This window comes from Solea senegalensis, linkage group LG5, assembly GCF_019176455.1.
Source record: "Solea senegalensis isolate Sse05_10M linkage group LG5, IFAPA_SoseM_1, whole genome shotgun sequence".
Lineage (NCBI taxonomy): Eukaryota > Metazoa > Chordata > Actinopteri > Pleuronectiformes > Soleidae > Solea > Solea senegalensis.
Window position 1 is genome coordinate 5484761 of NC_058025.1, and position 13733 is coordinate 5498493.

Genomic DNA, 13733 nt, shown 5'->3' on the forward strand with positions numbered 1-13733 from the left:
GTGCATGCTAAAATGCAGACTACCACAAATGAAAAGCAATAAATACTTACGGCCAAAATATACACATTAATGGGGCACTAAACATTCAGATCAGCTGATCATTTCAAACAGCAAACATGGCAACCGTAGACAAACTCTCTCTGTGGATGATATGGTAGCTGTAACTTCTCCACATGCGCACAACCCATCCACACCAATTACATGGCATGACACGACCAACCACAAACATGCCCGTAATAGTTGGAGACAGCATGAATTGACTGTTGATGTCTGAGTGCGCGCACACACACACACACACACACAGAACAAGGACTGCGTGGAGTAAGTGCCTGGATGATGATTTGTCAGGGTGTAAGAACACGATTTCCTGTTTACGATGATGAATGAGCAACACTGTGCACTACACACATCCCATGTTCTCTATATCTAAGCTGTCACTTTGGACTCGCTGCAACACAACTGTAACACCAGCGAGAGGCTGACTGTAAAAGGCAGTTTCGGGAATGATCCGTTAGTACACACATGAGCCCAAAACTCACACAACCCAAATCTCTCCTGTTGTTGTGCTCAGCAGCTCTGGCTTTACACAGCAGTGGAAAGTCTTTATGGCATTCTGATGGACGGAGGAGGTAGTGGTGGTGGGGGGTTTGACGAGGGAGAGAGGGAGAGCAGGATCTTCCCTAAGTCAATTTGAACAGCAGGCTGATGAAATTACACAGGTACTCGTGGCCAGGTTGACAAATGAGCAAAGAGATGGGGATGAAAAGAACAAGACAGTCAGAGACACCTTTTCCCCCCGCGATGACACGCGGGCGTACACACACGTGCGTGTGACCATACAGTAGGGTAAAGAAAAGCAGATTTACATTTTATATTACGTTACCTCTCACAACTCAGTCACTCGTGAATGTACAGGGATGACACATCACAGAAAATGGACTTGCGTCAGTGTTTTCTTGTACGATGAATGGAACTACCATATGTGTGCAGTATTAATATTAAAATCTGTGTTTGCACCTGTGAATAAGGCTCACTCATTATTTAAGGTCATAGATAATGATATTATCTCATCATAGAGTAAGACTCGGGACCATTTTTATGACTAATCGTTACATGTTTGTGTAGAATTGTGCAGTATACTGAAGTTTGAAGTGTATTAAATCACAGTGCATCCAGAGTTTAGTGTATGAAAAGACAAAGGTCTCAAAAGTGAGTGATTGGAGCGAGCAGTAATAAAATCAGGTTCACTTTTAGATTTTCGTCCCTAAAGCACTTTGTAAATCAAGCCATGTTTCCATCGAGCGTACCGTACCGAACAGTTTGGTTTGGTACGGTACAGTACGCCTTTTTTTGGCGTTGCCATTCGGAATAGTACCAAAATAACCAGAACCTACTGTTCCAATTTGTGGCACCGAGTGAAATACAAAAAAGACGTACACAGTCAATAAATCCAATTTCTCCTCCTTCATAGTGCGCAAACTTTTAAATATTAAACGCCTGAAGCCAACAACATCGGTTTCCTTGTCGTCCAAAAATGACAACGCTGTAAAAACACAAACCCGTTTTTAGCTGTGACATACATTTCCTATCCTGTGATTATTTCAAAATAAAAGACTGGCCACTAGTGCAAAAAAGGGTGAAGTGAGGAATTTCCAAATTCATCATGTAACTTCACCAACTTTAAATAGCACCCCATCTACCAAGTACAGGTACTGTTCTCAGTCAAAAAGGTAACCCTAACCCATTACCATTCCAAACTGAACCGTATTATGATGGAAAAACAACATTTGATCCTTATTTCCTGTTTTTCTTGTAACTGGAAAACAGCCCTATCTTATTTCCGTACCCGTTATTGTTATCTGCAACAATAACTGCAAACGACTTTAAATCTTATTTTCTTATTTTATTGCATGTCGGTGTTCATTAATGTGCAGTGTGTCTCTATGTAAACACTTTGTGCTGAAAAACATGCCAAGAAAAAGTTGCAACGTCCTCAGTGCACTCAGCACACAACAGCACATAAGATTAGAACATCAATACATTCACTTGCACTTCTTTTGCTGTGCTCCTTACCTCCATTGCTTTGGTGATGAAGGGGATCTGTGTCCCCGAGTCCAGGTCCTGGTTGATGATTAGTCTCCGGGACCACTGACCGGCCCGTACTACGCCACTACCCTGGATAAGCACCAGCAGCTTCGACGGGTTGGACAAGGCATCAGGGCTCAGGTAAATAAAACTGGTGGGTTCATCTTCTGTGGCATCCTCCTAAATGTTGCAGAGAAACAGAAGTTTCCACTTTAGTTGTGCATGTATTTTTATTTTTAGAAACTTGAGACATTGATATCGATTCCTGCCACAGCGACTTGTGATTTATTTTTTTTTAATTACACACAATACTTTTTGCAGTATTAAAGTGACACTGAGACACTTAAACACCAAATACCCTCTGGAATAGTGTGAAATATAGCTTTTTTTATTGTTACCTTAACATTAAAGTGTTAAATATACCCTGAAGATCGTATGAAATTCAACAGCTGTGATGTAACTTTAATAAAAAGAGTTAGAAACACACTAAAATAGTGCTTAATTCAACTGATTTTGTTAAATTTAACACTATGTACGAGTACGAGTGTAATTGGTCTTTACTGGAACTGGTGTAAAATTGACTCCTTTAGTGTGACTTAAACACTGCATTATTTACCGTGCAGCTTTGATTTCTGTTGTTTTAAAATGAGTCATTAAAAAAACTAAATGAAACAATAAAATAATGTACTTTTATTTTAACATGGAAACATTTAAGGAGAAACAGGCTTCTCCACTGTGGCCTCTGTAATTTAAAAATAAGTACAGAAATAATCAATAATCATGATCTGGAACTAGTGTTTGTGTGATTAAAACTGAGGGAGAAAATATCACACACAGGGACAATCAATGTGTATGTGTGTGTGTGTGTGCTCTGTCCATATCCCATGCATCTTTGCATCCCTGCAAGAATCTCTAAGGAGACAAACACTGTCCATAAAAGCCACGGGTGGCAGCTGCAAAAACTTAATCCAAGCAGACAAAGGGAGGCGAGTGGGGGGGAGAAAATCTTACCCTTTATTCTCCTGTGCTCCCTCATTCCCCTCGCCCTATACTTGGCTGCAGTTAATCTACTTAAAATCTGTGGTCACAAGTTCAATGCCATGCAGGTGGACGGACCCACCGCTAACACACCAATACACACACACACACACAAGTGTGACATGCACGCAGGCGGCCGGGTGGGCGGCAGAAAAGCCAGAACTGAGCAATTTTCCAGAGGAATAATGAGATAAATAGGGCAGGCAGATAAACCAGTAAAAGTGTATGGGGGCTAATGAAAGGAGCTGAGTCCCTGGCTAAGTGATTTATGGACACTGTTAGCGCCGGAGCTAACTCTGCTGTGCTTCTAAACACCAGCGCTGCCTAACATCCCTATAAACGCGGCCTGAAAAATGATCACAACTTTTATGAACAAGGGAAGGAAAAAAAGAAAGAGCAGGGGATGGAGGGGTAAAGGCGGAGAGGAGGAGGAGGAGCGGGGAGGGGGGGGGGGACACAGAGACAAAAAAATGCTTCCAACAACAAATAAAAGGGATCAAGTGTGTGCTCTGAGCCTGGATGAGCTGGGCAAAGAATAACTCCATGATGGCTGAGAAAGCCCCCTCCTTGCAAATGAATGCAAAACAGATTAAGCATCAGCATGCTGCGCCTCTGCGCCTTTGATATGACATGTCACAATACAGTTAATTTGTTGAGGGGACACTTTTGCACAAAGGAGTGTGTGCGCGCAGAAGGAGGGGGTTAAAAGAGAGTTAGGGAGAAAGTAGAGTTTCAGGGGAAAGTGAGTAGGACAGAAAGGAAAAGACAAAGACTGACAGAGAAATGAGAGGAGCCGACTCCTGACAATCCTCTTTTCTTTATGTTCTACTTTAAACAGGGGACTCAATATAATCACACTCTGAAGCCAAAGCATTTACGTCAATTTTCATATTTTAATACTCCCTTTAATCTTCAAGGGCATAAATCAAAGAGGCAAAAAAACGCCGCGCTCTGTCGCTCCCTCTCACTCGAGGTACTTACTGGCAGGAAAGCTTTAGTCATGTTGCACTTTTTCTCCAACAGCTCATAAACATACCGAGTGATGATCTAGAAAGAAAGAGAGGGGGACAAAGAACACACATTACACTGATGATACGGTCTATTTTTACGCTGCTGTTTATACAAATACATCCAACAAAAGCCAAACAACCTGTGTGACTGTGTGTGAACAAGTAATAGCAATAACTGTGATGCTGGCAAACAGAATAAAAAATACTATTCAGAACCCTCATTTGCCCTCTGGTGTGTGTGTGTGTGTGTGTCTGGATTGTACCGTGTGTGTATCACCATGTGAGTGTTGTAGTTGTAAGTGCCAGGAGAGGAAATCTCCTGTACAAGCGAAGGGCTGATGTAAGTTATGTTTATCCCCGCAGCCACAGCACTAAAGAACCTTGTATACCGAGTCATTCCAACCCCGGGCCAAGCCTTTCATGGTTCAGTGACATTAACAACTTTCTTCTCCATTTTCCCTTTTCTCTTTCCCCCCCCCTCTCTCTCTCTCTTCACGTACAGCTCAGCTGACAACAGAGGGAAGCACTTTGTGGAGCACATTCAGATATTTTGATCAGTTGTGAGGGGAAAGCCGGAGGAGTTTAGAGTGATAACAGATGACAGATGACAAGGCGACATGACCACCGGCAGCGAGCCATGCTGCAGCTATTGTCGCCGTAATAATGTTTCCCAAACACGTGCAATGACAAGAGTCTTTGTCCCGATCACGTCTGCGTCGATGGACCACAGGGAGGGAGGAGCGAGCAACATGTGGCCGCGCGTCTGCTGCGAAGTCTCACTTTGGGGAGCTTTTGAAACATCGCACCTACTAAAATCAAGAAACTAAAGGTGGCGCGTGTCCTCGCTGAAGTCAGAGACCAACTGAGCAACAGACACAAGAGTCCAAACACAAACAAGCATCAGACGGGGACGGAGTGACACGATGCTCAGGCCTCCATGTGTGGGAAGACAAGTGTTACATTTAACATGAGGGAATTTAACAAATACAACATTTGTGAATGGGCTAATGACAGTTTTCCTTTAAAATATGAACATGAATTAACATTTAACTATTTAAAGACGTGTATGAGAGGCATTCATCTTTTACGTCGTCAATCTTGCATTGAAAGATGCATTTACTTGTAAAGTTTCTGTGCTAGCAAATTGTAAATAGATGGGTTAAACACTGTTTACATCGTATGTGATATTCTAGTTTTATTATTCTAAATATTTAAAATGTTCTATAGTTTTTATACTTATTTGTGCTTAAAACATATCATATATTACTGTGCTGCCCTGTTGTGGAACCTCTACTTTGGTTTGCACAACATGCACAGCTACACTTATAATTCATTATAAATAAGAGATGTCAATATCTATTGCATTTCCAGTTATCTTGCCCTTATAGTGTGTTATTTTATGACTTCAACGGTTTATCTATTCTAACTATTTGTCTACTTCTTTTGACTTTTAACTCGGCATTTGTGTGGACGACGAGAAAGAATTTCATTGCACAGAGAAACGGATTTTCTTACTGTACAAATGACAACTTACCTAATTGTATCTTTGCACTTTAAATGCAAACACAAACACTCAAAAACTCAAATAAGACAAAAAGTGAATGCAGCCGACATTTGTCACAGTTTGACAAACACAAACTAAAGTTCTGAAATGTCGACCTTGTGACAACAAATGTGTGCACATCCCTAAGTTACATGTTACAAACGTTACAGAACAGGTCGAGGTTATACAATATTCCCTGCTTTCAACATTCCGGGGTGGCAGATCGGTGCACGCTTAATAGATTTTTCACACAGAACTGAAAGGACAACAAAAGGCCAAACGCAATTTAAATTTAAAGTATGAAAAAACAAGGCCGGCTTCTTTGCTTTGAAGTCAAATGTGAAATTTCTCCTGATCGTTACGATAATGTGATTCTCTTTCATCTCCGAAGGCTAACTGTATTTGTCTCTTAAAGAACAACATGCAGGAATAACATAATGCGTGTACAGTATTAGCCTTATAGATGCCAATCAAAGGCCACGTCGACCAAATGAGAAGATCTACTCCGACATTTGACTGTGTGTGTGTGTGTGTGTGTGTGGACAAACCACGCCAAACCCAAACCCACCAACAGCTAATTCAGTAAAATGTCAGCCGCTCTGATGAAGACTAAAATGATTTTGGGCCTCAGTATGCTAGTGTTTAATAACATCAATAAGCCTCACAGGAAATTTCATTTGCAGTATGTTATTTGTTCAGTGCCTCAGGTGGCGCGAGAACCATCTGATATAGAATAAGAAGAGAGACTAATGGAGGAACGAGGGGCCGAGTGGGGGAAGAAAAAAAAAAGAAAAACCTTGAAGGAATGCAATATTTTTGTTGTGAAAACTCATTTCCACTGATACGTAGACACTGAAGATTATAAGTAAGAATCAAATATACATACGGCATAGTGGCGGGCATCTGTATGTTTCAATTCATAACGTGGACTGCAGTCATGTGACCCTGTATTTTTGATTCAGGATCAAACACAGTGGCAAAGGAGACAAAAATCTAATGTTTTTGTTTTAAGAAGCAATGTCAAAGACTTGAAAGTACACACACAGGATGCAGAAACTAACAACACACACACACACACACACACACACACACACACACACACAGAGCCAACCTCCTTCTGTGCGGGGCCTCTGAGGACTACGTCTCAGCAGCTGATCAGTACAATAGGAAAAGCCTCTTTGTCACCTAATTATCAATGTGCTATTAGTGCTTTAATGAAATGCCTGCAGGAAGCGACGCTTAGTGCCTTTATTGTCAGCAGTGGATGCTAGGAGAAACACGAGTGAGTGGATTTGCCAAATAATATTAAGACGCACAAAGAGAGGAGAATATTGGAGAGTGAGAGAGGGAAGATTAAAGGGATGAGAGAGACGAAGTCGATTCAAATCAATAGGGGTTTTTTTGACCACAGAAATGTTTATAATGTCCTTGACACTGTATACTACAAACAATATAAAAGTATTTGTCACTGATTGCTGCTCTGCCTTTTTTCTTTTAATGTCGTACTATACATTTACTTTAAGGCAGAAAGTATAATTTTCCATTTTCAAAAATACTAAAATAAACCATTTCAATTTTCAAATTCTGTGAAATATTGTGATAACCGGGTGGAATATTGTGACATAATTTTGAGATCATATCACTTTTTTCCCGAGAAAGTTTATCCTTTTTTTTGAAAGGAAAGGTCAAAGGTCATTTGAGTTTAAGACCCCTGCTTTAAAAAGGTACAAAGTGGTTACTGGTTATAAGTTGCATGTTGCAGCTGAATATCCCTCATCTTGCCATTTCTTTCAAGAGTGTTGGAGAACTTCTAGAAATCTAAAGTAAAAACATGGTGGTCCAAAATGTCTGCCTCTGTAGATCAGACCCAGCTCCTGATGTCAATATAATAGTTTTATTTGCCAATAACAAAAAAAAAGTGTAAAAGTCAGCATTTAGTCTGCAATTCACTGCGATTATTTACAATTTTTAACTGTCCAATAATTACACCGACTTAAGTGGGACGGTTCAACAGATATGTCGGGCGATCAAGAAACTCAAAAGGATAAATGACAGAATTAGTCAGGTTAAAGCCCGAGACAGCCACGATGGTCAGTCATCGGGCCGTCCATGAAATTATATAATAATATATAACTATCTAATTTATAAGTCCATCTTCTGCCTGCTTCCATATATTTAGGCCTACATATGTCAGGGCGATACAGTCTTCAGTGCCAGGACAGGATCTTTTTATCGGTACCAAAGTTCTTCACTGAACAGGGGGGAAAAGGCTTCCTTTGACGAACAAGCTACAAAAATGATCTGAAAATGAAGGATCTGATGTCATTGGACACTTTAATAATGTTTTTAAATGAACATAAGTAGTCGATTTGATGTGTGTGAGCGAAGTTAACGTCGCGGTTAGTCATGGCGTTGTGTACTGGGCTTAAGATGTGGGTGCCACATTACCCTGACTGTCAATCTAACTATAAAACCCCAAGCTCTAATTGCCAGACTACACAATTTAATCTCCAAACACACACACATCAATAACCAGGACAGCTGGATAATCATGTATTCGGAAAGCGAGCTCTCTATACGACAGTGACAGTGATCGTGGGAGAGTCTGAAAAAAAAGTCCCCTCTGAAGCTGAGGTCACTTTAGCGTCTGTGGTTTGTTTGTGAAGAGGAAGTGCTGTGGTGATGAAGCAAGAAGAGTGGGATCAGCGAGGAAGGAAGAGACTTAGGAGGGCTCAGTGGGCGGAAAGGACGGAGGCAAGGCAGGGGGACGTGGAAAAGTAATCCCCGGGAGCCAGGAGTCTCGTGCCAGATCCCACTATGGTGAACAGCTGAGGGGAGAAGCGGCAATGGAAGAGGGGATGACCAAGAAGAGAGAACAAGATGTTATGTGTGGGCATTCTCACTGTCTTCCCATCATCATGTCTTCCCAAAATGTTGTCCAAAAGTATGAGATTGTACAGAAGTATGGTTTGAAATGGTAGTCCTGGGTCAGGCTTGAAGTTTGACTGAGAACAGGATCTTTACTTGGTAGGCGGGGTGTGGGCTGTACCCCGATGGCCACATAGCATCACAACGTTGCACCGGTGCGATGACAATGAACGCCGACATACAGCTTAGTTTGGTGCTAGTCCTAATGGAAACGTAAGAAAAAGAAAATATGAGGAATATGGTGTAAACACGACTTTTATATGTCCGCTTAAAGTGTGTTGTGTGGTTTGGCTTAACAACACCTGAGGAGATGGGTCGGATATCATTCACAGAAAAACAGAAGCAGATGAAGAAGAGGAGGGGTAGAGGATAAGATGAAAAACTAAAATAACCAGACACTACCGTGATCAGGAGGAAGGCAGGGAGGGTAACGGTTATGATGGTCTCGGGCAGTGGTTGACTGAGGTAATTACAGGGGAGGACAGGAAAGCAATGACGTGAAACCACCTTTTCGGAGACGATCACAAACATGAGCAGATGTTTACCAGGATCACTGCGAGCCTCGACGAAACATTTATGTTTCTTTACAACCCATTTAACATCACTTGCAGTGAAATATACACCTTGCAAATTGAGATGAACATCAAACTAGTGATAAAAGGCCGTACTGTGCACCAGCAGCATTCAATTACCCATGTGTCTGTGTGTGAGCAGCAAAAGGGAAAGGACGGAAGGGGATGAAATTTTCGGGGGACGTAGGTTATGACCCAAGAACCGATTGTGGTGTGAAACTGGACGCAGACGCGAGACGAGAGCGCGATGGCACCACGGGAAACGGAGCAGCCTTGGCAGAGGTTTGTGCTCTCCGAGAGGAGCGACATATTCACGGAGCTGTTTAAGGCATTGTGAGGCGTGAACTAAGGGTAACAATGACAGTGGCATATGAAGCTTATACATATACGAGAAACTCCTATACAGACACGCACATCTCTTGTCTCACTAGTCCAGAGCCCTCGCTCAAAAAAAAAGCCACTTAGCCATAGAAACCAGGGAGCAAAAAGAGGCATCAAAGCTGTTTATATAATGACACTGAAAGAGCCGCTCCATGCCGTATCACTGACTGTACCCAGGGAAAGCATTCCTTCTCCAGGGAGAATAGAGGAGAGGAAGAAAAAGAGGAAAATAAAGAAGAAAATCCCCCTGAACAATGCAGGGCGACAACAGCAGAGCATACTCGGAGACAGACTGCGAAAATGAGAGACGGCGCGAGGCAGCGGAAAGGTTGTTTATTTAAAGTCAGCCTCGTGTACCAACGTAAAGTGGTATTAAAATAGGGCCTTTTGTTGTGAGTTTGTGATCCGTCAGTCCATGTGGGAACAAAGACAGAGAGAGTGAGTGTGTGTGGCGTAATTCCCATGAGGTCTCTGTCGTTGATGGAGAGAGAGACAGACAGAGAGAGAGACAGACAGAGAGAGAGAGAGAGAGGGAGAGGGCTCTTCAGGGAAGGAAGAAAGTTCTCAGACGCAGACTGACAGACGGACTGTTTACACTTAGCGTAGATACTCCTTCCCTCTCCACGCTGCCTCCCTGCCCTCCGTGCACTACTCATCCTAATAGCATCATAATGACCTCCTCAGGTGTTAACCGAGAAGCCAGCAGAGGGCTAATTCAAAGTAAAGTACTGTATGCCACCATGGGTGCCGGCGGTCGTGACAGATGCCAGTGTTGTAACTACCAGCCCTCCTGTCTTTCCTCTAATACACCAACCCCTCTCTCTTCTAACTTCCATCCCTGTCCAATTCCCTTCTCTTTCATCAACTCTAATCCACCTCACTTATACCCCGCAACCATTTTTGTCTGACTGTGTCTGTTTCCTTCTCCCTGCTCTCAGCAGAAGCTCCAGCAGCAGTGTTTAAGTGTTTGGGGGGAATGGAGACGTGATGGCAGTCAGTGAATCAGGGCAGACAGCTGTCATTTATGGTTCGTCTTCCGAGAGATCCCATTAGCTCCCAAACAAAATGTTCTGTGGCTGGTGTAGGGCCTCCTGGTGCTTTAAGTACACTATGAAGGCCGTGTCTCCATGACTGGGCCGTGACTTTTCCGTTCAAGGATCTGTTCGAACTGATAACGTCACCCTTGTTGTTTATGTGAAGTGCTATAGATACGGAGAAGAACATCTGAAATCCAGCATCTCACATACGAAACGACACGGGCAAGTGAGACAGCAAGTGCAATAAGTTCGCTTTTTAAATGTTACTTGTTTAAAAAAAGTAAGGAGTGCAACTAACAATTATTTTCATTATAAATTAATCAATTCCTTACTTTCTCAATTGATTGAGTAATAGTTTGGTCCATAAACTGTTGTTCTTCAGAGTCTTGTTTTGTCCACAAACCCAAACTAGTTTTAATTGTTTATTTCTAAGTAATTGGGCACTCTTCTACCCAATCAACTGATTAACAAAATAGTTCATTAATTTAGTAATATGTTGCAGCCCTATGGGGATCAAAACTTACAAGCAACGTTATCATTACGTGACTATATTTGTATTGTGAACGCAATAATCAAAAAGTGATCGAAAAACAAGTTTAATTTCCAACTGACACCATGTTACTGGAACAAAAATTAGCAGTAAAAGTGCAGAACTGCAAGCATCACATAAGCTCCCAAAGCAAAAAATCTGTCTCTCCCAGATTTGACTGTTTCCTCCATATTCTCCATGACGTGGCCTGCTGCACGACACAATCTACTTACTCAGTAAAACAGCATTCATTTGCTTAGTAATGGTCGCACATTATTGCTTGACACTATGTTAGACAACATTCAACTGTAAGATGTCATCTACTCAGGTTCTAATTTGACTGTTTGGCAGTTAATGGTCTGCAAGTCAACTCCAATTGTTTCTGTTTCTAAAGTACACAACCATCTACTCTCCACACGTCTTGCCCAGTGAACAAATGATTCAAATGCATTATAATATTCTACTATTTTAACTGGATATCATTTACATTTATTCTGAGAAAAACACCCAACAGTTGATGCGTAGATGATACTGGACTTTCTGCACAGTGTAGAGGAAAACAAGTTTCTTAGAATAGAATAGAAAAGAAGAGAAACAAAAGCTTTTCTTCAGAATTTGCTGCTCAAGGGCACTTTAGCAGGGCCTCAAACCTTGGCCAGCTGGTCACTGCTATAGCAACATCCAAAATCGATAATGTGGAAACAAGAAAAGAAAAAAAAGAAGAAGAAAAAAAGATAACTGAGAGACAGTATAGAGTGGAAGAGAAAGACAGCAGAGAGACAGAGAGAGAGAGAGACAGCTTTCTAATTCAGCCATCTGGCTAGCTTTACTTCATTATAATATTCTGACTGTGTGTGTGAGTGTGAGTGTGTGTGCGTGTCTACAAATGTGTGCATGCCTTCCATTCCACAGATGCAGGCAGAGCAGAGAAGAATCCTCATTTATTAACAGCTTAATAGAGCTCCATCTGGGCCAGACCCTATGCTTGTGTTCCATCAGAGAGATTCATCACTGAATCACAGGAATTAGACTACGACTGATACCTACACAGGCACGGGTGACCCTGCAGCTCGCACTGCCACTGCCACTGCCACTGCCACTGTGCTGCAGCTGCAGCTATACAGCCACCACCCTGGACACTGAGCGATGTTAGTTTGTGTTTCAGTTACATAGTAATTATAACACAACGAGACAAAGAAGGTGGAATCATGGTTGGAATGATGTTGACCTAATGCTTGATCTAATGACAAATAGCACATTCAAATGTGGTGCGAGGACTTTAGGGGTTGCAAAGGAGCGGGAAAATGACCAATGGGAACTTTTGTTCGGGAATTTTGGAAATACTCAAAATAGTTTCAAATTGATGGGAATTAATGAGAATTTAGAGGAAGATTTGAAGAAACTGTGGGCAAATAAGATTTTTCTGGGCTTTAGTAGGTTTTTACAAAGAGTGAATTAAAAATATAGCGTATAAAGATCTAGAAATGCCTATGTCGATGTCTCTAGCTGTCCAGTTTCACGGGGCCTCTCTTTTACTATTGTGTCTATGAGAAAATACCTTTTTGATTGTGGTACCACAAACGATATTCAACTGTATTTGCATCATATCAGATTATTTTAGCCAAGATTATGCGACAATATATTATTCAAAAAAGCAAAAAAGGAAAACGGCTTCATAGTCAATTTTGATCAAGCTTTCCTTTGAATAAACTTATTACAAATACGTAATTGTTGGAGAAAATATCGTCAATATTCTGTATGTTTGCACTGAGACAACAGACTGTCTAATATGTGTAACTGTCACCTTTAGATAAGAGGTAACATTTATACCTGTAACTGTTTGCAGTGTCGGTTTGTTTGGTTTGTTTACCTGTCACTAGTATTACGCAAGAACTTATTCAGGGGACGGTGAAAGCGCAGGATAAGACCGACTTTACTGGACGACAGAGAAGCAATATTACAGATGCCAACTACCAGATTAAACACCAAGAACAAACTGAAAAGATTTTTAGATTTTAGTGCAGTTTTTGTTATAATTTTAGTCAATTTATCAAGAAATAATTTGGTTTACTGGCTCTCTTTTCTTTAACTTGCATTGTACAAACATCCAATATGTGCTTTTCTTTAATTCCACAGAATCACATAGACTAAGATACACTATGATGCCACTATGTTTATGTACAGCTTTCTCACATTTTTCAAAAGATACATTTTCCTTCTCAGCAAACTTCCACTCTCAGTTGTAGTGAGAGTGTACTGAGTTTGGTTCGATTCCACCTGCTGCATAAACCATTTCCAGCAAGTCCTACGAGTTAGAATGCATTTGTGGAGTTGAACTCTGCACATCATGGCAGACATATATACATATATAAAAATGTTTTAGATTATTATTATTATTATTATTATTATTTTTTAATATAGATTAAAGATGAGAAGAGGAAAATGATTCACTGCTCTTCAGTGTTCAGACCCAAATTTGGTCCCCGTCTCCTTCTTTAGCTTGGAGGCCATCACACCAACATCCTCGTTCTCCTCTCCTTCTTTGTATCCGTCCCTCCATTCAGACGAGGCTGAAGTGCAAATTGGACATCTGGTGCTGTGATGTGTCTG

At 41.3% G+C, this 13733-nt stretch overlaps 1 protein-coding gene across 1 annotated transcript in view; it reads right to left on the reverse strand.

Moving 5' to 3' along the window:
* The window catches only part of fam172a (family with sequence similarity 172 member A), a 123080-nt gene that overhangs the window by 99875 nt on the left and 9472 nt on the right, over positions 1-13733 (reverse strand). The window contains exons 5-6 of the mRNA XM_044025939.1: positions 4105-4170; positions 2074-2265 (exon numbers count right to left, since the gene is read on the reverse strand). Coding sequence (XP_043881874.1) covers positions 2074-2265; positions 4105-4170 — 258 coding nt within the window. The remainder of the gene's footprint in view (positions 1-2073; positions 2266-4104; positions 4171-13733) is intronic.